Below are 27,660 nucleotides of genomic sequence, written 5' to 3'. Positions count from 1 at the left end.
AAAGTTTATTTTACAAACAGCAACTACTTTGGAATAACAAAATTGCAAAAACATAGAGCAGCATTAGAAAACCAGCTCAGGGAGACATTTTCCATCTGAAGCACAATTTAACAGATTTCACTAAGTAAAAATACCCCCAACCCTTCCCTCAACCCCTCCCCAACCTTCCTCTACCTGATGGAATTTCTTTATAAACCTTTGACTAAAGATATGAAAGACTTCAGTGACAGTGCAGTAATCTTTGATAACTACAGTTAACTGTTTGACCGTATTTCTATCACCTTTTCCTGGCCTTAAAAAGTCAAATCAGATTTGAAATACAATAAAAACCTGATCCTGGAGCAGTATTTTCACTAATAGGTATTGAATAGTAATGGTTATATTTGTATATTTTGTAACATCATGAACCCGCTAGTTCTATTTTCTTAGTAAGGGAAAAAAAGTTACAGTTGTACTGAGAATGATGAAACTACAACAAATATCACTGAAATATTTGTTCAGGACTCTGAGATGGCTACTGCTGATAGAAACATGTTTGTAAATGTATTCTGACTTGGTATTGAATGTATTTAATGCTAAAAAGCCTAAGAAGTTTACCAAAGGGTGGGAAGGTTGCGTGCACACACTCTGTCACTAAACTCTTAAGTAGGAAAGGGGTAAGAGCAGAGTTTTGGGTACTTCTAGAAAAGTGAAAAACCTCCATGGCCAATTCAATTTCAGGAATGTGCTGTGGGTGGACAGAAATGGAGGGAATCATCACCATCTCCCTTTGAACTTGCCTTTCATAAGTGTACCAAAAAAATCATCAAATTTGGGGGAGCCTGATTCAATCAAAGAGAGAGGAAATGGATGCCTCAGCGAGAAATCACCGCTTTTAATTTTCAAAGGTACTGGGTCCTGGTGAGATTAAGAAAAATAATTTCCAATATTTGAAAATGAGCAAAAGAAAGCATCTCCAGATATTACAGAAAATCAGTAATGGAAACTGTTATGGTACAACAGTGCTCGTTAACGCTAATCAAACCACATTTGTTTTGTCACCACAGACCTTAATTTTCAGGTTACATTATGCCATTAAAAAAACCTGGTTTTTTTCTCATTACACAACTTTCTAAACTCCCCAAAAAAACTTTACAGATTATTTGAAATCAAGTCAGTCAGAATATTGCAAGAACTACTCAATGGTCTTCAGCTTGAATCTATTTTGCAAGCCATTTACCTGTAACCTAAGAGTAATTTTTGGTACTAAACTTTACTTTCAAAAGTATTGTCCACGCTTTTTATGAGGCATCCCAGTATTTTTCTAGTCCTGCTTTAACAAGATACAATTCAGTATCTGCAACATCAGTATCTGATACTCCCTATGGTGAATGGGATACAGAGCTTTTATAAAGGAACCTTTATGGCTGGTTTTCTCAAAAAATTATCATCATGTCAGGGTTTGAAAGAGTGCTTTTGACAAACTCATGATACACTCATGGTTTACAACATTCAAAATGTGTTGAAGGATGCCAAGCACTGTAATAGGAACTGAAATCAAAATCAGGAAGTGTTTAGAAACACTTTTTTAGTCTCTGAAGGACATTGCTGTTTATCACAAAATTCCTCTTTTAAACGTAAAAAGTTTAGACAAGTTGGATATTAAGCTCCAAACGCATTCATCACACTTTTGCTCACTGCTTGTCAGTTTGACAATTCCCACTGGGCATCAGCTCACCTTTTCCAGCAGAATTCCAGAAGATCACAGTTCAGGAGGGATTAAGACAGAGTGGCAGGCTTTGTTTTCCTCACCTATATCCGGTACAGAATGCAATCATCAACAATCAAGACAGAATGGAAACAGCTTCCAGCAATAAAAAAGCATCTTCAACTAGAAATGGCAGCCTTTTTAAGAAATTGACTTCACAGTTTAATAGTTGCTAGCACATCTTTCCTAAGGTGTTTTTATAAACAGACTTGAAGACAGTCCTGACTGCTGCACCCAAAAAGTGGCAGCAGCAATTCACTTAAGTGTAATTCATGGCTTGGAAAAGCTGATTCAAGGAAACCAAACTGGGGTTTTTTATTATTATTTTGTAAAAGTTGCATTTGACATAAAAAAAAAATAAAAAATAACATCAGCTGTCGAGCTCAGTCCTTCTCTCTGTAAGCAGAGTTGAGTTCACTGTTAAATGGGAAAGTTCCAGCTAATTCAGCAAACAACCTTCACTTGTGACACTGTCAGAAGAGTTTTTTTGAATATAACACTGAAAAAAAATTCTGGAATAGAGTTTCCATCCTCAAAGGAACATTCTCAGCTGTATCTGCTGCTCTCACTGGGGCTCCTGTTGTTGGAGTAGCTGCGATCGCTGTCGCTGTCGGAGCCGTAGGACCTGCAAGCAGAAAAAAAGATTTAAATGCCCCAAAGCTGCTCAAATTTGAATTTGAGCTTCAAATTAAAAATTGCATCATGTCAAAAGCTTGTCACAGATAAGAAAACACACCAGTCTTTTACAGGATTGTATTTCTTGTAAGTGAAGGATTCATTAAAGGATACTCAAAATGGAAACAATCATTAAATTCCTATGATGAAAACGCTGTGTAACTCAAGTCAAACTGTTTGTAACTTCTTGCTTTCTCTGCTACAGCTAAAAACCATCCAAAATTAATGTTGTGATAAAAGCTAATTGAGCTGAGTGAGAAGTGTATTCTAACAAGTGGAATTTTACACTGCAAGCATTTCTCAACTAGGAAAATTTCACAAATCCTTGATTCATATATTTTATTTTCTTGTTTGAAGGAGGGTCTTAAAACTTAGGCCCCATAACCACAACAGAAGTGTGTTTGTGTGTCTGCAGTGTGGAAATTGTATTTAAAATGTTTTGGCTCCTCCAGACAAATTCCAAGCTCAGCACCTGGCCAAATATCAACACAGAGCCCAGATGGTTTCAGACAAGCCACAGGACACGTTCAAATTACACAGAACAAGCTTTCAGAGATTTTCCAACCTCCTGCCTGTAAGGGAAGCTTTCTAAGTGAAAGGTGAGCATTTCCCAATCCCACACTGAAGCTCCTCAACATAAAAAAGCAATGATTTTTAAGTTCATTTCCACATTTTTCATTAAATCTCATTAACTTTCCCTCCAACACAAGATGAAAGTTGTCTTGTGCAAATGGGTGAGAGCAAAGTCCATTAAGAATTAGTACAAAGCTGTGAAAAAATTCATATGAAGAGAGGCTGAAAATGTACAGTAGTCTTAGAAACCCGATTTATTACTAATAGGGGGAATATTAAAAGGTATGAAACAAATCATTAGTGATATTAAATCTATCTACAACTCTTCATATCTCTGATCTCTGTGAAATGTGCTCACTTACATTTATATAAATCCCCCGGACTGAGGAAAATACAACTTGTTCTACATTCATCAGATTTGCAGGTAAAAATATTCTTTCAAAATACATTCTATGAAGTTAAAAATTAAATCTAGATTCCAGCAAAATTTTAATTTCCCTTCCAGATTGTTTTAGATCCACTTCTGCAGCATAACCAAAAAGAATTTACCATCCACTGGAATTCTCTGCATACCAGGCAGCTTTTAATCTGTAACAGAGCACTTGAGTTAAATCCTGTGAGCTATGTGGGTTTTAAGAAACACTTGATATTATTAAAAAAATATAATAAATCAAATCATAGAATCATTAGGGTTGGCAAGGACCTTTGAGAGCACCGTGTTAACCCAGCCCCACTGTCTTCACTATCAAACTTTGTCCTCAATGCCATTTCCACAAGTTTTTAACACTCCAGGGATGGGGACTTCATTTCTCTGGGAAAAGGTGCTAATTTTGAATGCATGGATACAGTGATCTGGAAATCAACTTTTCCTTAGCCTGGTTGCTTCCCCATCCTCATATCTGGAATGTCAGAACTTCCACCTTCCTCACACGCACGCTCTGATTTTCATTAGAATTTGACTTGAATTATGACTTTTCCTGAGTGTATTTCTTATTCTTATGGGGAAAAAGCAGCACTCTGGCCTTGTTAAACATCCTCTGTTTGTATTCAGCAAATCCTTGTGCACCAAAGCAGGGTCAGACCCACCTGGATCTCCGGTCGTAGCTCCGAGATCTCCGGTAGCTGTCGCTCCTCTTGCTCCTGCTCCGACTCCTGCTGTAGTAACTGTCGTAGCTGTAGGACCTGCTTTAAAGGGGGGAAAAAGTAATACTGAATTCACAATTTCTGGTCTAAAATGCTGTTTTATATGCTGGTTTCAAGGATATTTATACAGATATATGAGGGGCTGTATAGAAATGACTATCAAGGATTTGATAAACAATTCAACGCTTTCTAAAGGTTTCAACACAACAATCTTCAAAGTAACAGTAAAAATCTGAAATTTTATTAGGAAGGATATACTAAGCATTATAGAGTTTGTTGCTGTCTCTTTTTTTTCCTCCAGTAAAATTCTTGTTTGCTGATACTTTTGAAAGCAAGCCAAGCAAATCCATTTATCACTCAATTTTACTTTAAAAAAACAAAAGCAACTGTGTTCACTACTACTTATAGCATTACCTGCAACTGTAATGCCAGGATGGTTTGGTTATTTTCAGCTTTTGAAAGTGTCTTGGGCTCATTTTGCTTTGATTCAAGCTGCCATCATGATACTATAATAATAGTTTTAAGCACTACAGATCCCTGGAAGTGTCCAAGGCCAGGCTGGATGGGGCTTGGAGCACCCTGGTCTAGGGGAGGGTGCCACTGCCCATGGCAGGGGACTGGATCATCTTTAAAGTTCTGTCTAACCCAAACCATTCTGGGATTCTATGAGATAAAAGTAATCTTAAAAAGCATTTTTATAAATAAGTATGTATTTAGATATGCATTTGTATTACAGTATGTATAATAAAATAGGTAGCATGTATGAGATATAATGGTATCACATACAATAATTATATAATAATGTCTATTTTAAGGAAACGTAAATAAAAGTAGACTTAAACTAAGATGATTTGATGGGCAGCACATTTCTTGCAGGACAATCTAATGCCTCAGGTTTTAGTTTTTATATTTTTCAGATCCTGTGCTGCTTTGGTGTGTGGGTCTGAGATTCATATCAGGGGATGGTGAGCTCTCTGCACAGAGCAGGGAGACAAAACAATTCCTTCTCCAGCTGGGCACCAAGGACAAATGATCCAAATCTCAGGCCCAAAGGCACAAACAACGTGGGCTGAAGAGAGAAAAACAAGCAGGATGGGACTGCATGGGCTAAAGCTGGAATGGGACAATGAACTCCAATGTGCAAAAGGAGCAGAGCTGATCACAGTGAGAGCCCCCGGGAGCGCTCGTGCATTTTGGGACCATTTTGGTTCATCTTGAGTGTAGCCCTGGCTAGGCTGCCCAAGGTGGATCCATGGAGGAGATCCTTTTAATAAGTCCCTACTTTAGCTCTGTCCAGCCTCTGTTCTGGGTCAGCCTTCACAAGGCATCAAATCCATACCTGGATCGACTGTGGTGACCATAGGAACTGCTCCTGGATCGGCTCCTGCTGTAGCTCCGACTGACAAAATCAAAACCACAGAGGGGTTTTTAGTCAACAGAAACCAGAAGTGCTGAAGAGGGCAGGGGGAGAGGGGGAACAAGAGGAGCAGAACCCGTTTGGCACCGTCTCCAGCTGGCTGAACTCACCTACGGCTCTTGTAACTGTGGTAGGAACTACTCCGGCTCCTGGAGCGATCTCTGCTGTACCAGCCCCGGCTCCGGCTCCTTGAGTAGCTCCTGGACCTACAACCCAGGACACCAAGAGAGAACACAGCTGAGGAGAAGAGCAGCAGAAAATGGGAACCAGAAGAAGTTATTAGTCTTTAGCTTTCTAGCTAAGTATTTATTCCATACTTGCTAGGTGATACGGCCACTGAGTTAATCCAAGGGCTGGAGCCCATCTGCTCTGGAGCCAGGCTGGGAGAGTTACGAATGGTCACCTGGAGAGGAAAATGCTCCAGGGAGAGCTCAGAGCCCCTTCCAGGGCCTAAAGGGGATCCGGGAGAGCTGGAGAGGGACTGGGGACAAGGGATGAAGGGACAGCACAAGGAGGACACTTCACACTGACACAGGTTGCCCAGAGAAGCTGTGGCTGCCCCTGGATCCCTGGAAGTGTCCAAAACCAGGTTGGATGGGACTTGGAGCAGCCTGGGATAGTGGAAGGTGTCCCAGCCCATGGCAGGGGATGGCACTGGATGGTCTTTAAGGTCCCTTCCAACCCAAACCACTCTCTGGTTCTGTAACACAGGGCTGTTAAAAAACAAAAAACACAACCTGAAAAGCATTCCTTGAAATTATAAGAACATTCAATTTACCAGGGCTGGCTGTGGGAGCAGCACAGGCTTCTCACCTATACGAATATGTAGAACTTCGGGATCGACTTCTCGAGTGACTGTAGGACATGGACCTTGTTCTGTGTCTGGATTTAGACCCAGATTTACTTCGTGACCTGCTGAGACTCCTGGAAGGGCTGTTGTCATCTCTGCTTGGAGATTCCTCCTCACTGGAGCTTTCCTGGTTCCTTGGCCGACGATTTAGCCGGGCTGTTTTCCTCACCTCATCAAAGAGAGACCCAGGCCTTACTTTATTTTTTGCTTTTATTTCAATTCTTAAACCTGCTGGTTTAGCCTCTGGTGCTGATGCTACATTTTTAACCTCTGTGGTCGTACTGATTGTTGCTGGTTTCAAGTTACCAACACCTTGCAAAGGCTTCCATTTATTGTCTATCATATTGCTTGGTGTATTTTCAGAAATTTCACTTTTTAAACTACAGTCTTTAGCACCAGACACAGGAGCAGAGTGATTTTCTTGCCTTCCCGTTTCTTTTTCTTCTTTAATATTAATAATGTCTCTTATGTTGTTTCCCAGTTTGACAGCATCTTGCTCAGGGGTCTCAACCTGTAACTCTTTTTTTACACCAGCACTTAAAGGTTTAGCAGTGAGAATGACAGGAGACAAAACATCCACATCCACCTTCCCTGGTGAGTTACGATCCGGAGTACAAATCTCCATGTTGTCATCTGTCTGAATAACATCTTCCAGCCCATTCTGGTTATTTTCTTCAGCTTGTTTAATCTCACTCTTGCAGGCAGCCACGTTTATTCCTGAGTTTAAAATACCAGCTGAAGTGCTTGTTTCAATGGGCTCTTTATTAAGGTTGCTGTGATCTGGCGAGGCCCCACATGTGGTGTTTTTATCTAAAAGGTTTTCATTCACACACGACTTTTCACCATTTCCCATTTTATCTGTGACTATTTCATCCTTTTCATAAACTTGTTTTTTATCCTTTATGTCCCTGCTAAGCTGCTTTTCTTTTTTATCATCCTTGGTAACCGGCTTTTCATTTATCTCATCATCTTCTTCTTCCCCAAACTCAAGGGGGGGCTGCCAATGAAACATTTCTTTTCTTTTCTGGACTTTGTGTTTTTTCTCCTTTTTCCCTTTTGATTTTTCTTTTGCTTTTTTGGAATGTGATTTTTTAGGAGTCTTTTTCCACCCATGTTTGTGTTTTTTCAACTTGCCTCGAGTGTCTGCGGAGCTGGAACAAGAACTCTCAGACTCAGAAGATGACAACTGTTTGCTTGTCTTCCACGCACAGTCAGAACCCAAAAAGCCCTCTGAGGAACTGGATTGCTTTTTTATCCTTTTGGTAACATTAAGCTCCGTGTCAGACCCTGAGGTGGCCTCTCCTTCTTCTTTCCCAGAGGAGGGTCTGGAATCCCCCCTATTATGCTTTGCCTCTCCTCTTTCAGAGTTTGACTCTGAGTCCCATTTGCTACCTGAGTAGGATTTGCGCTTAGTTTTTGCACCACCTCTGCGCTGCTCCGAGCATTTCTCCTGAGCTGCTTTCTTTTTGGAGTGATCAGAATCCCGCTCGTCCTTGGCTTTCTCCTCCCCTCCCTCAGAACTTAAGCTATTTTTATCCTGTTTCTCAGCATCCCCTTCTAATGGAAAGCGGCCTTCTTTTTCTTGGACCGCTTTGGCTTTGGCAGAGCGCTCGCTGTCGGAGGAGAAGTCTGAGGATGACAAACTGTCACTCTCCTTCAACCCTTGGGAAGACTCGTCGTAGTCCTTTGGATGCGTGTAAGGCAAAGTGCTTTCAGAGCTCGTTTCCTGCCTCGGTTTGAGGCCCCGAGCTTTGGGATCGCTGGATGTGGATTTCCTTTTGTTCCTGTGCCTGTCCTCGTCGCTGAGGGAATAGTCAGACGTGGATTCGCTGTAGCCTGACCTGTCACTGCGGTATTTACTCGGGGATGGTGACCTGCCAGAGGAAGGAGATTTTGTCCTCGAGCTCGATGGGCTTCTAGACCTTGAGTAAGATCTTGAGTATGAGTGGCTTCGAGAGGACCTGCTCCTGGACCTCGGCCAGCTCTCCGAGCTCCTGTCGCTGCGGCCTTTGGAATAACCACTCCGATCGCTCTCGGAGCTCCTCTCCTGCTTGCGATACGAGGAAGAAGTGTTGGCCTCCTTAACGACCACTAAACTGTAATTAGTTTGGATGGGAATTAAGTGGGTTGTTTTAGCTTTCATCTCCTGAATTCGCTCATATGATGGCTTCCAAGGTTTCTGCCCAGGTTTCCACCTTGAAGGTGGAGGACTGTCGCTTAAGGGTATGACAGGGAGGTTTTCTGGGACAACTGGTGGCACGATAACCTTGTCACTGGGCAGTATCACTGCTCGGACAGGCTCAGCAGTCTTGGTCAGCTTAGTGTCATTTAACCGTGCTGAAATATTTCGTGGAGAATTGGGAACAGTCTTTTTCTGCCTAGGGTTAGAACTTGACCGCGACCTACTTCGAGATCGCGATGATTTAGAGGCTGATCTTGATCTAGAACTTCTTCTGGAGTAAGATCTTGATTTAGATCTAGACCTGGATCTGGACCTGTAGTATGATCGAGACCCTCTGCTTGATAAAGATGACAAGCTCTGGTCTTCCTTATCAGATTTAGACCAATCTCTCCTGGATGAACGTCTGGAAGACAATGAGGAAGAACGAGATTTCCTCTCACGATCACAAGATGATTTTGTCCTCCTGTGGAAGGAATGAGAGGATTCTACATCTGATGAGGCTGATGTTTTCTTTTTCTTTGTTTGCTTGTGCTTCTTGAAATGCTTCTGCTTTTTAGATTTCTTTTTATGCTTCACCTTCTTCTTCTCTTTCCTGTGCTTCTTGTGATGGCTGGAGTATCTCACAGTGCTTAGATCAGCGTAACCGTTATGGGACCAAGACCTGGATCTTCGGGATGCGCTTCTCTCATCCCATCTGCTGGTACAGGGGTCACTCAACCTGGAAAACAAACAAAGAAAGTCCAGACTAAGTGCAAAATCCTTAAAAACCTTTCGATAAATTAGGTATTTTTAAACTTAATTTTAAGTAAATTTACATAAACCCTAGCACACACACTTTATTACCAGACAATTGCTTTGAGTTCCTTACACTCATTTTAAGACACAGAATTGCATCACTATCAAGAGCTACTTCTCCCTAAGAAATAAATCAACCAACACCAGCAAATTTTGCATATTTTAGGACCTGTATAAAAAGATTTAAGCTTTTAATTACCTCAGTCTGCAGGACTTTGACCTCTACAAAACAGGATCCTCAAACCACACTTAAATACAAGTTTTAAAACATCTCAGTACATAAAAAAGAATAATCAGAAACATTTGCAATTATGCAATACTAGTTACATATAATATTTTTAAGTTTTCCTTTTAAGATTAATCTCCTGTAATTTGACAGAATATATTCTCATATTTATATAATACTAAATACTCATATTTAGTGTCAAGCCATCAGGAATTCTGGAGAGCTGACTTCCATCCATCACACAGTTTGCAACTGCTAAAAGAACATACAACTAAAACAATAAAGGCTTAGTGGATTTGATTGTTTTACTCCAAAGAAACCATGTAATCCACTTTGAGGAAAAGGAAGTCACTGAATCCTTAAGGTTGAAAAAAAAGACCTTTAAGATCACCAAGCCCAACCACCAGCACCACCACCTTGTTCAGCATTAAACCATGTCCTCAGGTGCCACATCCACATGTTTTCTGAACACTTCTAGGGATGGTGGCTTCATGCTTCCCTGGGCAGCCTGCTCCAGTGTTTTCTGTTAAAAAAATTCCTAATATCCCATCTAAACCTCCCCTGGCACAACTTGAGGCCGACTCCTCTCATCCTGGTACTGCCGTGGCACATCTGTGAGGGCTTGCCAAAGGTCTCAAAGCTGTGGTGAGGCTCTTACTTGTCTCCTTTGCTCCACTTCTCCCCGCTGGGTGCTCGGTACGTCCGCAGCCTCTGCATCTCCTCCTTCCAGTGGGGAGGGGTCTCGCTGCTCTCCTCATCGTCCGACTCGGAGCAGGAGCGCGACCGCGGCGGGGTGTGATAGCGCTGGGACAGCAAACACACACAGCTGCAGGAAGGGTTTCTTACACAATTACTGCATCTTTTACACTTTTAAGAGAGCACTCTGCAAAGCCTGAGAGAGGCCAGCAGCTCACCCAGCTTTTGGAAACATGAAAGGAAGACTCAAGGGAGAGGCCATGGATTCCCTTTTGGAGTAACACAATTACTGCAGATAACCACCCTTGTTTTTTAAGCACAGATGTTTCACATCAGTCAGACACTTCACGGTTTGAGGGAGCAAACACAAACTCTGTTTCAAAAGTTACTGCTGTTCAGCTTTTCAGAAATGGGAATCCAGATTAAGTCACTTTAAAGCAATTTAAAAAATAAAAAACTGAACACAAAAAAAACCCCAAACTCTTTCACAAAAAAGAGCAATGAAGACTCACATTTAAAAAATTATTCTTAGGCAGAGCATCTAAGTAGGCAACAAGAGCTACTTGTGCAGCATAGAAAGAAGAACTCTGCTATTGCTAACTCATTATTTTCCATTACCCAGTGGGATACACACTTAGGCAAATTCTGTGAGGAAATCAGATGCTCCTTGATTCAGTAAAAGCACATCTGGATTTGACTCAATTATTTTAAGCCACTTATGAAAGCAATAAAATGGGGGGGAAAGTGTTGTTCCTCAGAATAAAATCACAAAGATGCGTGTAGTTATTTATCCAGGTAATTACAGAAGGCTTTAAGACATCCTTCTTATATAAAAAAAAAACAAAATCAAGATAATCTGAGCTTCCCTATTGTTTCAGCTGAAACAATGATTACTTAAAACCAGCTTTTACAGAAGAATGGCCTAAAAGATTGCAGGGTGTCATGGACCTCCCTAATTCTCACATTTTATACTCTGGAGTCTCATGGAACCTACAAACAAGTATTTTGAAAAACATCAACAAACTTTACCTGGACAGAAGCTGTGCTAATAAAGACTATAAGAGATGGAAGAAAAAATGTGTTTCTCCAACTGCCAGCCCTAAATGACATCCTTTTTTCATTCTTAATTTTGCTGAGAGGGTACCAAAATGATGAAAAAAAAGACAGAAACTCCAATATCTGGCAGAAGCCAATGCCACTCCACTTTAACTTATTTTTCCCCAAGTCTTTATTTACATAAGTATTTTCAAACATTCCATTTAGGCATTTTTTTCTCCAAACAATCTTTAAGTTAAAAGACAGTAACAGGAAGGATGGAAAAGAAGCGTTATAAAATCAACTAACTGACAAGGTTTCAATGCTTTCAACACTGGATCCTACAACATGTAAATAAAGTGTCATACAAAGCCCTCCAGGGAAATTCAAAGCTCAAAGTCAGGGATGTTACTCTGGGTGAGAGGAAATAAAGAAATAAATAAAATTGTCACATACTATTGTGCCTCTTCCTTTAATTTTTCGTCCAGATTTAGAGACTGATGGTTTCTGGTCAGTCAGAACTGGCGCAGCATCAAGAAGCTTCCTACATAAATTAATAAAGTATGAAGTTACACAGCAAAAAACCAATTAACTTACAATTAGTTTAAGTTAAAAATGAGAAATATTCATCATCTTATTCATTTTCAGACAGAATTCAGTGTTTTTTTCAAGAAACAAAGCAAGAGAAATCTGCAACAAAAGGCAAGTCAACATGTATTTGTTTTCAACCAAATGTGCAGCCTGATCTCTTGACACAGAAATTAACGCTAACAATGAACTTGCAAAACACTGTCACAAGAGGTTAACTTGTGTTTGGGGCACAAATCCTGAAGACAACAGGGGCAGAAGAGTTTCAAGATCTCAGTTCAGGGTAGCTCACAGGTTCTAAAGCTTTGCTTCTTTCAGCCTATGTAATATCCCCAAAAGCAGTGAGTAAATCTTTGGGAACGTGAGTGATGTTCCAAGAAAAGACTTACAGGAGACTGTACCATTAAGAGAAACTAAAAACCCAACACCAAACAAACCCAACACTGATTTTAGAGCTAATCCACTGCAATGGATTAGCTCAGTTACAGAAGCAATGAAATGTGACAGTGGAGGTACAAAACACACTGAAAGTATCTCGTGAATTTGTGACTTCCTTTGCAGCAAAAGAAAGAGTATTTTCTCTTATTCTCAAACACTGCTAAGTCACGAAATTCCAGGTGACTGATTCTGAACCAAAGTTTCTTCATCAGTCTAAGAAAGACAAAAAAATCACCACTCCCAATCCCAAGTTCCCCAAAATTCCCAAGTATTTCCTGTGGTTTGCATAGCGTGATTACTTCTGAAGTTATTAATTGTTTTTAATTGAGTTTAACACCTTAAAGACCAATGAAATCATCTCGAGATATCACTGAAAACTCCTGGCATGGGTCACAAGGAAAAGAAACCGTAAAAAGGACAAAGAAATTATCTCATGCAGCATTCCTGACACTGCAGGCAGCAGCCCCAGGAAGAGAATGTTAACAGGAATATTTCATGCACAGTTTTCAGCAAGTCAGAATAAAAAGCTCAGAGTTCCTTACGGTTCAGGCTCTATATTGACAACAGGCACATCTCTTCTGAGCAAAAATCTATTTTCAGGCACTGGGGGGATTTCTTCAGGACGTACCACGGGCTTGTCCCGCTTTGTGCTAAGGTCGACTTTGTCTGCGACATCGCTCTTGTCAGAAAGGCTGCTAAGGGAAAGAGCAGGGTGAGACATCACAGTTAGCTGGAAAAATCCCTTGTCCAACTGGATTCGAAGACAAGATGTATCAAACTTAAAGCTGGCTTACCAACCAAAATGTGTTCCACAACCCATTTTAGGCTAAAGGGAGGATGGGCCACAATTACTGGAGACTCGCTTTACAGCAAGTAATTCTGTTCAGTTCTTGCTTTACAGCAAGTAATTCTGTGTTTCATTTACACCTTGTGAGATATTTTTAAAATATAATCAAATATTATGTACAAAGTTCTGCAATTTGCCCAAAGCCTCACTTTTACACAGGTGTGCTGAGCCCTGAAGAGTTTCATGTGCTGGAATTTAGTCATTTCAACATCACTCTTGCTTCTATCTACAAAGATCATCCATTTAATGAAAAACTCAACAAGCTCAGCTTTAGGGTTTTTTGTTTGTTTATAAAATCATGCACCAAACCCCAAACTTAAAAGCATTTCCATATTTATTGCTTGAGCACTTCATGAAAACAAAGCAGAATTCCCCAGATTTTACTGCAATTGTTAAATTTTAGAGCACAGTCACCGTCTTTGGCTTGAGGTTCGCTTGCACCTTGGATCCTCCTTCTTCCTCTCCTCCTTCCTTCGTTTCCTGGACTGTTTGGCTTTAGCTCTTCTTTTCCTCTTTTTCCTCCTGCTCCTTTCATTCTCCGCCTCACTCTCAGATGAGGATTCTGAAGAGCTGGATGCACTGGAAGAGGACTCTGAGGCTTCTGAGTCAGAGCAAACTTTCTTCTTCTTCTCCAAAGCTTGAACAGATATTTTCAATTGACATTGTGCACATGTGAGTGCAAGTAAAAGCACAAAGCACACAATTTTATAGATTTATAAATACACAAATGGGCCATTTTAGAGAAGCTCTTTGAACTTTTTCTCAATATCAAAGAATCAAAATAAAAATTCATCTAAATCCATATTGGTATTATACAAATATTTTCCAGCAAAGACAGAATACACAGATAAGTGAAGACCACTTATAGTAAAAAAAAAGTTGCTTTTAGAAATAACACACAGGTTGTAAATCAAAGATTAAGAACAAATTAGTTGCTGGCTCAGTTGCATATTTTTTTTTCTGAAAACTTTGTTATTTTCTCTTTTTTGCATCCTCACACTTTTACACTAGAGCTCCTCCTGACTTTCTCTAAAGGACATAAATAACCATTTTATCCTTAAGGAAAATCAGAAATTAGGCTGAAAATGCAAACTTATAACACTCCACTAATTCACAGAGACTGTCCAAACATATATTTAAGATTGTATATTCTCTATGAATCTTCATGAAAAGGAAAATAAACTTGACCACATATATTACATATATTAACTTTACAGAATCTAAAATAAACCTTTGGAAAGTGCACAGAATCCAACTTTAAGAGAAGCGCACTTGTGTCTCCTTCTTTCAAACACAGAAAAATAACTTTTGATTCCTTTTTCAGTTAGTCATGTCAACCTCTTAACATGAACAGGGAACAAATGTTAAGGGCAAATAATTTTTTTTCTTTGCTGCGTGCCCTCCTCTCCTACACCAAGATTTACGTTTTACAGGCTCACAAGAATTAATTCAGATTCTACACGTCTACCATAATGATTTCTAGCTGTTGGTGGAATTGCTGTACTCTCTGAGAACATGAGTGTTGGATTAAGCCCTTTTCTGACCCACTTATTTCTGTTTAGACTTCTGATACATCATCACCTGTCTTACTTTTCAAATCTAAGTGATTATAGTCCCTCCTGTTCTGGGGGATATCCTCAAGCTTCCAGGGTCACACTGGTTCAATTACATTGATTAAACTCCAGCAGACCTTGAGCTCTTCCCTATTTGTTTCAAGAATGGATAAGCCACCCTGAAACCCATGAAGAACAAAAGGAACTCTGTCATTCAACAGGTTCTGCAGCACAGCAAGAAGAGAGATCAGGAACAGCTCCTGGGAGGGGGGGATGTCAGATTAAGCCCTTTTCTGACCCAGAGCTGGGGCAACTGAGAGGCGTTTTAAAAACTTCCATTCCATTTTCAGTCTCATGAGAAGGGTGAGACAATGCAGATGTTATAATTCACTCCATCACAACCAGAAGCCAACTATTTCCTAATTACAATACACTGCAAGTGTTTCTTGGCCTATCAGCTTTAGCCTCACCATGCTGGAAATGCCCAAAGCCAATCATCTAGAATTACCCCTCCTGGGTCCTACTACAGTGCATCTTTCCTAGTTCTGTTTCTCCAGAGTATCTGGTCTTATTTGCAAGGCCATCCTTTGAAACGTTTTTCTAGCTCCATTTCTCTCTCACAGCTATGTCTGTCCTATTCCACGGCATTTCTAAGCCAGCATTTCTTATCTCAAGGTTTGCACACGGATACACACACTGTGTGAGCCTCCTGTCAGGCTGGGAGAATTCTCTACAAACCCATTTCCCCACACATGAACCTCACTGATTTTGGGAATGTTGAACTAAAGCTAATGAAGAATTCTGGGAGCTCACCATCTTTAGCCGATCTGGTGACCAGCACCCCGCAGTCAATGACTCGGACGTCTGCGTAGGGCCTGCTCGCAGTATCGGTTTTGAGATTTTCTATCTGTTCTATGACTTCAAACCCAGAAATAACCAGCCCAAAGACAACGTGCACACTGAAGGAAGGAAGCGTTTACAAAGTACAAAAGATCTGTGAATCACTGTGATGATTTTGCAATTAATTTCACACTCAAAAAGTCAGTCTGAGATAAAAACATTGACCTGTTAATGCATTAATTAAGATTTTTAAATGCTTTTAACATTAACAATGCTAAGATTTTATGCAATGTGAAACAAAGATCCACTCTGACATCAAGTATTTCCCTCAAACTGAAGCAGTCTCATCTCCTGTACAAGGGCAGGGTAAACATTTAAAATTCCTACCCACCCTTCCATTTTTGCAGTTTTGTGCAACAGAGATCAAGAGCCTATCTATAAACATGACAAAACTCCTCCCCAGAGGAGAATTTATAGATCTCTACAAACCCAGGATACAATTCCCCCCTGGCATTGCAGGGACAGTTAAAATAAAGGAATCCTTGGTTTTGTTCTATGGTACCACATTTCTCTTTCTGTCTTCCATGTGCCCCATAAATTTTAGGGATAAAAACATGCCCCAAAAGAGATGACTGCTCAAATATATTAAATTTGGCAATTCAACTCCCAGATTTATGGGATGAGGGCAGCAAGTAGTTTCAAAGAAATAATTCTAGGATTTAAGACAATTCAAGTTTTTGTCCAGCTTTAGGAAATAAGTTGCGAGTTGAAACTTTTATAGAACTGAAACTTTTGTTTTCTATCTCATCCCATTGTATAATCTTCCACAGAATTAAGGATTTGTTTACCCATTGTTGTCTACTTTTAACATAACCCTCAAACTTCAGCAATCGTTTGAGAAATTGGAAAGGATTCTTACCCATCGAGATGAGGAGCAGGTTTTGTTGTTCTGTTGGACAAACAGCAAGATGGGAAGATGGTAAAATAAATAAAATCAGGGATTCAGATGAAGTAAAAGAGGAGAATGACACAGAAAAAAAAAGAGGTGAAGGTAAGACAAAAATAGTGAAAAAATACAGTTAAATACATGGAATTAACAAATTAAAATTATAGATTATACACACAGGCTTTCTTAAAATTTTACATGGTATTTGTTTGAAGTTTAGCTAAGTGTGCATACTGAAAGCTGTACCAAGTATCATTTCATGCATGCAGTAAACAATTTCCAAGTAAGTGTCTTTAAATACACATTTAATGTAACTTTATGATTTTTAACCACAGATAAGATACAATTTGGTGAAAAATATTAGGTGACCAGTGGGATTTAAATGTCTCTGAGCTTGTTAGCTTCTTAGATTGCAAGGTCACTTTAAAGACAGTTTATTTTAAAAAAGAAGAGTTATGATATATGAGGGATTCTCTGCTTCCCCTCACCTCCCACCACTTCTTTCTCACTGCCCATTTACCTGCTTGGCCTCCTGACTCAGAACACAAAGCAATATTTCTGTCTTAAACCATCAAACACTTCAGCTCAAAAACTCACGGGCTTCCCATAACCAACAGCAGAGATTCTGTGCCACCTACACTTCACTGATAAATGCAGATCTCCTCCCTATTTTTCAGCTTCTCACATTGAGCCTGAATGGAAAATGCAACTGCCTCTTGTACAAATCTTTTGGAGTCTAATGCTGCGAATCCCTTTCCAAAAGTAAACTGAAGTTACTTCTCCAAGTGAGCCTGAATTCCTGCTGCACAGGGGATCCTGCTACGCAGGAATATTGAGTAAAGAACATCAGAACCTGCTCAAATGTTGGGGGAGAAATCACTTCTGAAAACATTCCATCTCTCTCTCCTCCCAAGCACTATTGTGCTTTTAAAGCCTTCTTCCAATGAACTCCCCGCTCTCAAAATAAATGATCAATCACAGGTGATTTTTCTAGATTTACAATAACACAGTTTTGGTATGAAGAAGTCAGTTTTTCACTGCTAGAATAAAATATTGCTTCTCAAACACTTCTCTTCCCTCGAGTTTTGAACTATTAGGTCACAAAACCCTGCAGTGCTGAATACATCCCAAAAGGTGGAACTGTGAATCAGGAGTGTTTACACTCTTGATTTTTTAATTTTTTTTTTTTAAGTTCCAAATGTCAACCAGCCCACCCACTTCTGCAATACTGAATAATACAGAAAGCTTCTCTGGGTTAACACAGGGGAATAAATGCTATTAACACAACATTAAATTTCTCAATAGCAGTGGGTGTTCTTTGATTTTTCCTTGCTAACACAGCATATTGCTACAAAAAGAAAAATCCTTACGGCTTTTGAAGCTCTTGAAGCAAGAGTTAACTGCATTAACAACCTGCTGTTAAGTAAACAGTTTAAGTGGCTTTAATTATGAAGCTGATTTAAAGGGGTGAAAAAAATAGAAGTGGGTCACTTCAATGAAACCAGTAGTAGTGAAGACAGTGTTCAGAATTAGCTAGAAACAGCAACAGGCTCAAAACCAGGCCTGGGGAGGCTGCAGGTGCTCCTGCCATGCTGCAGCAGCAGTGGAGACTAATTAAGCAAATTACCTAAGCAGGAGCTGCCTTTGGACTGGTGCTTACTGAGCAGAGGAAGGGGTGGTTGGTGCATTAAAACCCGTGCAGAGGCTGCCCCACTGCCCTGGCAGTTTGAGAGCTAAAATGGACAGGGTTTCTGTCCCTGTTCACCAAGAAACAACACCAGGAGAAGCTCTGTCCCACAGGGAAACCTTTCAGATGCACCACAAGGACTTGGGTGACTGAACAACTTCCCATGGGAAGCAGAGCCCCATATCCTTGTGGTGCCTTTGAAAGTTTTCTCACCTCAGAGTCAGGGCTGTAATGTGACATTTATTCTGCAAAGGTGCACTTTAAAAAAGCATTTCAAGGTTTTCTGCATCAATCCTTGAATATTTGCTTTGGCTTCAGAACTTAACCAGGAGCAAACCTACCTCCTGTCTTGGCAGTATGGAAACCTAAAGTCATGATGAGTTCATCCACCCAAAATAATATTTTATTAGAACATTTTTATATAGAGCTGTCATCATTTAAACAATTAAAAATCTGCCTTTAAATAGACACTGTTATGCAGGTTATTTACAGAAGGACAAATACCTTTCTTCACTCAAGTTTAAATTGGTTTAAGATACTGCTGAAGAGAAAATCATCTTTTTGATAAAAGCACGTTCTCACCCACCCCCCCAAAAGAACCTCAGGCCTATGAAAGGTTTCAATGCACATAACAATATGATCAGAAAAACAAGAAAGAGAAAAACAGAAAGAAAAGGAAAGGACACAGCCTTAGAGGAATGAGACATTACCTTTGGAGCGCACGATGTAACACTGTTTCTGTAAATTTTACACAAAAATGGCAGAAATAAATTGTAATACATTTTCAGACAAAACTGAGTCTATGTTTTATCAAATACAAGTTTAAAATTATTATTAATCAAGTTGTATGCAGAAAAAGGATGCCTAAAAGAGGGCTCTAAATTTTCTTTAGAATACACTTTGAAAACTAAAGTTCTCCTTAAAAACAAAAAGGAAACTCAAGACAAAACCTGCTTGCAAAACTACTGCAAAAACAGTTAAGAGAATGCCCCCACTCCCCTCTAAGTCTCATTCCAGCAAAAAATGCCCAACTTGAAGCAGGTGAATAACCAATTTCTGTGGGTTTATTCACATGCTTGCAGCTCCACAGGGGTTCAAAGGTTCTGCTGAATCCATTGCTAAGCAGAAACTCCCCAGGCTGGCACACAATGTTTGGATTCACAAAGGAAATCTCTACAGCCAGGAAGTTCACAGCTTCAGATATTTCATAATGAGCTAACATCCTCCTCCTAACTATGAAGCTTTTCTACAAATAAGAAAAAAACGGTGCTTTCTCTAAAATATGTGCATTGATTGCTTCTGCTCAGAATTTTAGAACAAAATCCACATTGCAGGTGCAAAAAAGCTCAAACAGCTGCAGCAGCTGGTACTGGATTTTACCCTGGTGTAATTCTGAGCAGCAGCAATGTTTCAAAACTGCATTATCAGCTGAGCTCACCCACAGCCCTCCCCCACCCCCAACAAACTATGGGTGATTAATTATCTCTGCACAGCCAAGTGCTAAAATGAGCTTTTTGTTATTGATTATGCATTAAAGTATCCTGGGAATGTTTTCATTTTTCCATAAACTTTTGATCAAGCCAATGGGACCTACTTGTGTGGGAAGTGCATGTCTACCAATAATGCTCAAAGATAATGCAACATCAGCCCCTTCCATTTGACATTTTTTCATTTTTGTATTAGTCAACTGTTCAATAATTAGCTCAAAGGTATTTCATTCACAACAACAACAAAAAAAAAAAGGAAATTATTAACTGTTGATTAGGAAAATACCTGGTTTGAAAGACCAAAAAGATATGAACTACTTTTAATGAGCTGGTAACATTCAGAAACAATTTGTAAAATGAAAACAAGAGAACTCCCAAATTATTTTATCCTTCATTTAGCAGATCAAAGTGGTTCCTTGGTTTCAGTTTATGAACTGGGCATGGCACCACACATTAAAACATTTTTAACCAAAAAATCCTATTTAGTTCTCAGCAAGAAAGCAGAGCTTGGGAGACACATTAAACCAACAACACTCTCAATAAGGAAAAAAAAAAATCTGTCAGTAATAGGAATCAGACTCAAGTTTTAAATAGCTGTGGAACAGAGAGGTAAGAACTCCAAGCATTTGAACTGATAAGGAACAGAATCCAGGACTCCTCTTTAGGTTGCACTAGGGGCTTATTCCTGTACTACAATAAAATAATTATGACACAAAACTTGCCTCTTTTCACAAAGAGGTTACTTTGTTTTGCTTCCTATTGTTGCTTTACTCTTCCTTCCGCAGGGGCACTTGTGGTTTGCTACAAATGTCGCTTGGCAGATTTGGTGTGAGAGGGGAAGCAGAGCTGAGCAGTGGGAGGATCAGGAGTCTCAGTAATGTCCCTTTATTGCCTCATTTTCACCAGAGCTGCACTATTCTGTGCTGTGAATTCCTCACTGGCACGTGGGGGATGGCCACAGGAATAATGGAATGGCTCTAAAGAGACAAGATATTTACAGAGAAAGAGAAGGGAGCACATGGCTCCAGAACATTACCCAAAGGAATCCAGCCACTGAGCTGGAATATCCAGAAGAGCCCTGGGTACCAATGAGCTCTGTTTGTGCTCCCCCAGTAACTGCTGCTGATGTTGGCAGCAGCAATTCAAAGCAGCTACTGGAGATACAGAAAAACAAGATGATTCTGGAGTGGCTCCTGCCAACCTCTGTCCCATCCTAGGGATTCCTAGCTCAGGACCCACATGGAAACAGGACAGTTATAGATTTACGTCCCCAGATGGGTTTAGAACACTGGTAAAATCACTGAGGGTTCTATAGGAAGTTATTCACCAAAAAAAACTAACAAAAAAACCATCAGAGTGGGGCTCCCTGAAAACACAAAGCCAATTTCTAAACTGGTGCCTTTCCAACTCTCTTCAACACAAGATTGCAATGAACTGCTACAAACCTTTGGGTAAAGAAAACTGAAACTGCAGTATTTTACAAATCTAGAGGGATGCTCTGTGGATCCTTTCTGCTGGACTGCAAAATGCTGTGTTCCTCCAGAGCAGGAAATGTTTCTCAGGCACATGAGAACAGACTTGGCCTATTTACAGCACACGTGCATGGAACTCACAATCCACCCTCAGCTACACTTTCTTCTTCCCACCCAACTGTTGCTCCTACTCAATTAAGGGGAAACAAAAAGGGGGGGAATTAGTCTACAGGCATTAAACCCAGCACTTCTGATACCACCCAGACATTTCTGACTCCTTCCACCTCTGCACTGTGCCACTCTCCAGCAGTGCTTTGATTTCAGTCCATGCTTTTCCCTGAAGCTTCCTAACATCACTTTCCCATGCCCAGCTCTCATTGTTGCCCATAAACCCTCCAAGCTCTTTCATGCCAGAGAAATCCCTGACCACTCCAAGAAAGCTGATGATTTTTCAGGATGGCTCAGATGCCTGTTTACATTAAGGTGAGTCAGGAGATTCTGTTTCAACTAGAAGTGTCCACTTTAAATCAGCTTTTAGGCATTGCAGAGTCTTCTTGTGCCTGGTTTGCTGGTGCAATATGCCATAGAGACATTTGCTGCCTGATTACTTCCTGTAAAGACTTCTTATTCCAAATACAACTTTTCTCTGGAGAGCAGGGAATCCTGATGAATTAACAGAACTCTTATATTCAGGACCCTTGCTATTATTTTTGCCCTACTTGGACAAACTGTTACAGAAAAGAAAATCACTTATTTGCACTCCTTATCTGTTACATTAGATGTGTACAAGATACAGAGTTCTCATCCCTGAAAACAAATGCAGAGCTCTAAAGAAGCTCAGATGAACTATCTCCCTTTCTATAAATTGAATAAATGAAATGAAATACATACAAATATTAAAAAGAAAAAATCTGAAGGCTACCACTGAATACTGCCTTTCACACACATTTCAGATTAAACATCTGAATAATATTTTTCCTAATGATAAACTACAGAGAAACTGAGCATTACTGGGAGTATAAAAAACTACATTTTAATTTCAGCTTAAAGTGTAAAGGAAGAAAGTATTTTACTAAAGAAAAGCTCTATAGATGCACTGCACACTCCCTAAAGTAATCAGACAAATGCCACCCAGCAAGACTAACTGCTTTAATAAACTGCATTTTAAAGTGAAGGCACAAACTGCCTAGATAAAACCTTTAGGAGCTGCTTCCCACTTGCAATCCTGATTCTCTTCCCTGGCTCCAGGGCAGGCTGGTGAATTTTCAGACACTAGAGACACCCCAGAAAGCTGCATGGGAAGGCAAGAGCTCCAGAGCACCCTCATCCTGAAGGCCACAGAGGACCCCCCAGGAGCCTAAACCTAAGCCTAACCAGAGCTAAATCCAGCTCTGGATTCCTGCAGGCAGCTCAGGTGAATCCAGCTCACGTGGAAGTTTTTAGGTCTCTTACTCTGCCTCAATTCCCACTGAATTCACACTTCTCCTTAGAGTGATTATATGAAAAAAACCCTCAATTTTTCAAGGAATCTGCATCTTTCTAAATACATCAGTATTTGATGAAAGTGCTTTTAAATAATCTTCATTTATTGTCCTGTATTAATTATAATTTAGTATCCAACACAACCTTGGGTTGTTTTGGAGTATGGGGAAAGAAAAGGTGCTTAAATCTGCTTGAACAAGCTGAGCCTACCAAGCATCAGGGAAAGAAGATGACTTCGGAATCAAATGCAGGAGAGAAAAGAAACTTTAGAGCCCTCAAATGACAGCTGCTTGACTGATGTGACATCATTAGGTTTTCACGTTTAATGTTCAGATAAGCTTAAAAATGGAAAATTAAGGCAAGAGAACCCAAAGGCAAGTCATCAAGTAAAAAATAATGAAGCAATGCCTTCAGAGAGCTTATTAAGCCATGGAGTTGTATTTATATAAACTGTTTTCCATATTAATGTGCACACATATCCTTTCAGATTTATTGTAATGAAGCACAGCATCTGAAATTTCCTTTGAAGGGAACAGAAAACAAGCTTTTGAAACAATTTTATCTCTGTGGAATGTCTAAACAGTGCTAAGTGTGAGACTTTCTTTTAGGTTCCTATGCATCTTCCATTTTCAGGACATTTTTTAGGAAAAGACCTAAAAATGTTTCTTATCTGAACTACATCATATCATACTGAAGATCTTTTTCAGGCAAAGAAAAAAAAAAAACCAAGATTCTTGATGACAATTTACTCCTTTACTGAAGACAGGGAAGCGCCATTCATTCTTATCCCCCAAGAAAGATGGCAAAGAAAAAATAAGACTTTTTCTAGTTAAGTAACTATACTAAAATTTACTTTTCAAACCACAGTGTTGTTTCACAAAGTATTTCTAGACTAATGTTATCAACCTGCTCTTTCCAAATACAAACTGACAAACATTAACAAGAGGCAATTTTGAAAAGGGAGTTCACAAAAGGAATAATCACATCAAAGTTTGCAAGCTTGAAAAAACTGATACTCAACCTAAAATATACCTGCTTTGACCAGGAAACCCTCAATTATCAGACCTGAGTGTTTTACTTATGAGTAAAACTGTTTTCTGTAATTTCTATAATTTAAAAGAATGTGGTTACTAGAATGGCATTATTTAAAGGTAATGAAGGAAAAATCTGGTTATCAGCACATAATTCTACCTAGTGTTGGTATATGCATAAGTTAACAGAATTATGCAGAATATGTATTAAAAAGCAAGTTAGGAACAAACACTCAAAAAAAATTACTAATAATAATCACAATAATCAAATAAAAATCCCCACTCATTCTCCTCCTGAAAAAACAAACAAAACACCCCCACCAAAAGTAAATCATAAATCACCGTTTTTTAAAGAGCAAAACCTTACAAACCACCTCTATATCTCACTCCCCCTTACATAAAATGCTCATCATTGTCATTTGCAGATAAACTGATGAGATTTGTGCACCCACAAAGGCAAAGAATCTATTTCCTGGCCGCTAAGAACTGAACATAAATCATATTTTTAGGGAAAAACAGCCACAAAGGAAGAACATCCATGGAGCACTAGCTGTTGTACTGTGTTTTTATACCTTTGTAACAGTTCTGTAATGGTTTGCCCTTCACCCCCCATTTTCTCCCAGCTTTAATCTAAATGAATGCCACAAGGAAATAGAGATCTCTAACATTTCCTCCTGCAGGTGCCACTCACTCCTAGCCAGGATCAGATGGAGAACATGGATATGGATAATTTAGCAATACCATCTTTCTCATGAACAGCGCTTCTCTGTGTAAGAAAAGCTCCACTGTGGGATCACATCTACTCACATGAAAAATTGGGAACCATTGGTATGTTTCCCTCGGTTTGCCATTGACAAAAGGAACGCTCTGTCATGTTTGAGAATAAAGTTTTCATCTGTTTGAAGAAAAAATATGTTTGTCAGATTTTCCCTGGCAAGGGAGGCAGGTTGTTTTCTTAGTAACTTATGGATGGTCTAAGGAGAAATTCTGCTGCTGCTGGAGAAATGGGAACAGGTTGGAGGAAAAACAACAATCAGGTTTAAACAAGTCTCTTCAAATTACAGTTGAGACAAAGCTATGTTTCTTAAAATGATGCAGATACAGTGCAAACATTTCTAATTAAAAATAATTCGTTATGAGTGTCTTCAATAAACATTAGATAATGGATTTAAATACTGAGTTATTTGGGTAAGAAGAAGGTTGGCACAATTATTGACATTCTAAAACAATAATTAACATACATGATGCTGTTATTTACACTCCAGGTGGAAAGATCAGGAGAAAAAGCTGTTTATTTCACTGGTATGCCACCTCTACACTCAAAACTGGAAGTCTCAAAGCATAGAAGGAAAAAAAAACTTCTCTGTATCTGAATCTAAGTAGAAAAGCCATTAAGAGTAAACTAAACATGTGTTTTATATTGCAGTGAATTAAAAAGGAGTTCTGGTTGTACAGCAGAATATACAATCAGATCTTCTCCAGGTCATTTCCAAAGATAAAAATACTAATTTGAATGTACAAAGCTATTTATTTTTAGATCACATATCAAAACACAATCCTGCATATTTATCACTCACCATGAGAAACAAACCCTGAGTAACTTCTTAGTAAGTGGATGTGTTCAAGCCTTTCCTTGACTAAAAACTTCAATAGTCCCACATCAAACTATGTCTCTTTTTTAAAAGAAACTTAGTTTCGTGCATTTAACCAGAGCTACTTGCAACACACACAGAACCAGAGGCTGTAAATAAATATATTCACTGTCTTAACACTTAAATATCACAGTAATCAAAGTAATCACCTGGGTTTGTTTTTAAGAAATAATTGTATGTCTTCTATCAAATAATTTAAAAAACTCACCATTTTCCTTCCAATAGATTTTTACAAGAAGTAATTGTACTTTTATTTACCAATTCTTTGCAAGGAAAATGACTTGTGTGGAATATAAATAAAGACAGAAATGAACCCTAAGCATACAAACCTTGAGTAGGGAAGGGGAGGAAAAGGGACATTAACGAAAGAAGAAATCACTGTTTAGAGCTGGAATTATGTGGATTCTCTCTCAGAATAAGTCATTAACCCTCAGAAAGGTTAGACACAAACTCTTCATTTCTCCAAGCAACACAGATATCCATCTACAAAGGGACTTAGCAGTTGTCTATATATTTACTAGGGAGGGGACAAGGGAACAGAGTTTGAATTTGTGTTACTGAGCTTTTGTCTCTTACCTTTTCATTTTGCAAAAGACCACATTCTCTATAAACAAAAGAATATGTTGACAGTTTTAGGCAGGAAGATAGGAGTTTATTCATGAATAAAGTTGCCTAGCCTCCATGCTGGAAGTCATGTTTAACCAATTATGTTAGCCTTAATTAATTGTCAATTTAAGTTAAATATTAACAAAAAATTATCCGAAAGTCATGCATATAAAAGGAATTCTCATGCAACATTAGTTTCATGCAAAAGGTGGTCTATGAGTGAACCTGCTTTCATTAAGTAGTTTGGGAATCAAGACTTATTTATCTCAGAACTGAATAGAGAATCTGCAAAGACATATTTGCTCTTACCTTTAAAATAGCCACCATAAATAGATTCACCTCCTTTTCCATTACCTACACATTAAAAAGCATCAATTAAAACTTTTTGTTTCATTTATACAAAAGCTGTGCAAAACATTCCACCAGCACTTGACTCTCAAAATAGGATATTCCCTCCTCAGGCTTTTTGGTCAGCCCCAGGATTTCAGGACACAGTGAAAACAGACATTTTGGTAAAGACAGGTATTTCAGGAAAGGAACAAAAAAAATCCAGGAAAACTCCTTCTGGAGACTTTTAAAACATTTCTTGCTCATTCAATATTTTATTATTAATTTTAAACTTATTCAAACATTTACATTCCTGTACCAATAGAACATCACCAGTGTTGCCTCTGCTGCAGACCCAGAGGTGAAAAGCAGTTCAGACTAGAGTTTGGATTTGAATTGTTTTAATAAGATGGAATATCATAAAACCCTCCAGTGAGGAGTTTTTAACACACTTCTCTAAACATATCACATCAGTTGAAACATTTCAGAACTTCAAAAATTAACAATGAAATGGGTGATCGATGCTATACTTCACACAAATGAAGTATTTTTATGGCATTGTAATATTTTCATGGTACTTTCTGAAGTTATGAACACATAAAAGATAACATTTCTGTTCCATTTCAAACTCAGCAGTTATAAAAGCCCGTTTTACCTTCACTGAAGTCCCCACCCTGAATCATAAAGTTTTTAACCACACGATGGAATGTGGTGCCTTTGTAGCACAGCTTCTTTCCAGTAGTTTTGCCAATTCCTTTTTCACCTGCAAGAAGGTGAAACAAAAAGAATCTACAGATTGTCACTGAAGAAATTCCAAGAGTTTTCCCTCCCTAGCTCTAATGGACATGGAAGCCATAAGTAAAAGATAACACAGTCCTACCTGATGGCTTGTCACCATCCAGAAGGGGGATATTTACAAGGGGACTCTGAGGTGAAAATTAAGTTGTTTCTTAAAAAATTTCCTTTCCCCTATCATGAAGGAGTGTGTAAATCTACTCAGGATAATTTTTAAAAACCAAGAGTTCAGGATAATAGTGGGTTAACTATTTTCTGTGGGTACAGCTCCACTCCTACGCAGGTCACAGTATCCTTTTCAAACCACTCACACATCTGGATGTGCCAGATGATTCCCAGTAGAGAAGCCAAGAAAACAGGTTTCAACTCAGTTTCAAAGTGATCCACACTTGGAAAAGTGGGATTGAGCTATTCCAAGCTTCCACACCTTCCCCAGTCCATGCACAGTGTCTGGCCACCCCTTAACACCAGCTGCAGATCAGGTGGGCTGGTGATTTTTGAGTTAGTGGTCCCACAATCTCAAGTTTCATTAGCATTTCTTCCAAAATTCAAAGAGAATCTGCCCTGGGC

General features: G+C 39.2%; 1 protein-coding gene across 12 annotated transcripts in view; it reads right to left on the bottom strand.

Annotated features, from left to right (window-relative positions):
* Positions 1-1,202: 1,202 nt before the first annotated feature.
* The window catches only part of NKTR (natural killer cell triggering receptor), a 37,288-nt gene continuing 10,830 nt past the window's right edge, over positions 1,203-27,660 (bottom strand). For 2 of the 12 annotated variants that reach the window (XM_068175882.1, XM_068175875.1), the window contains 14 exons: positions 26,951-27,058; positions 26,278-26,322; positions 24,518-24,605; positions 16,525-16,554; positions 15,579-15,724; positions 13,627-13,849; positions 12,908-13,060; positions 11,796-11,883; positions 10,267-10,412; positions 6,369-9,305; positions 5,666-5,761; positions 5,478-5,537; positions 4,082-4,180; positions 1,203-2,372 (listed from right to left, as the gene is read on the bottom strand). In XM_068175882.1, coding sequence (XP_068031983.1) covers positions 2,294-2,372; positions 4,082-4,180; positions 5,478-5,537; positions 5,666-5,761; positions 6,369-9,305; positions 10,267-10,412; positions 11,796-11,883; positions 12,908-13,060; positions 13,627-13,849; positions 15,579-15,724; positions 16,525-16,554; positions 24,518-24,605; positions 26,278-26,322; positions 26,951-27,058 — 4,298 coding nt within the window. In that variant the 3' untranslated portion in view covers positions 1,203-2,293. Of the gene's footprint in view, positions 2,373-4,081; positions 4,181-5,477; positions 5,538-5,665; positions 5,762-6,368; positions 9,306-10,266; positions 10,413-11,795; positions 11,884-12,907; positions 13,061-13,626; positions 13,850-15,578; positions 15,725-16,524; positions 16,555-18,948; positions 18,965-24,517; positions 24,606-25,938; positions 25,967-26,277; positions 26,323-26,950; positions 27,059-27,660 lie in introns of those variants that run through there. The other 10 variants (XM_068175922.1, XM_068175914.1, XM_068175895.1 and 7 more) reach the window with 10 other exon arrangements.

The sequence above is a fragment of the Anomalospiza imberbis genome, chromosome 1 (assembly GCF_031753505.1).
Source record: "Anomalospiza imberbis isolate Cuckoo-Finch-1a 21T00152 chromosome 1, ASM3175350v1, whole genome shotgun sequence".
Classification (NCBI taxonomy): Eukaryota; Metazoa; Chordata; class Aves; order Passeriformes; family Viduidae; genus Anomalospiza; species Anomalospiza imberbis.
The sequence above is the reverse complement of the archived record's forward strand: the minus strand, read 5'-3'. Positions and strand labels throughout refer to the sequence as shown.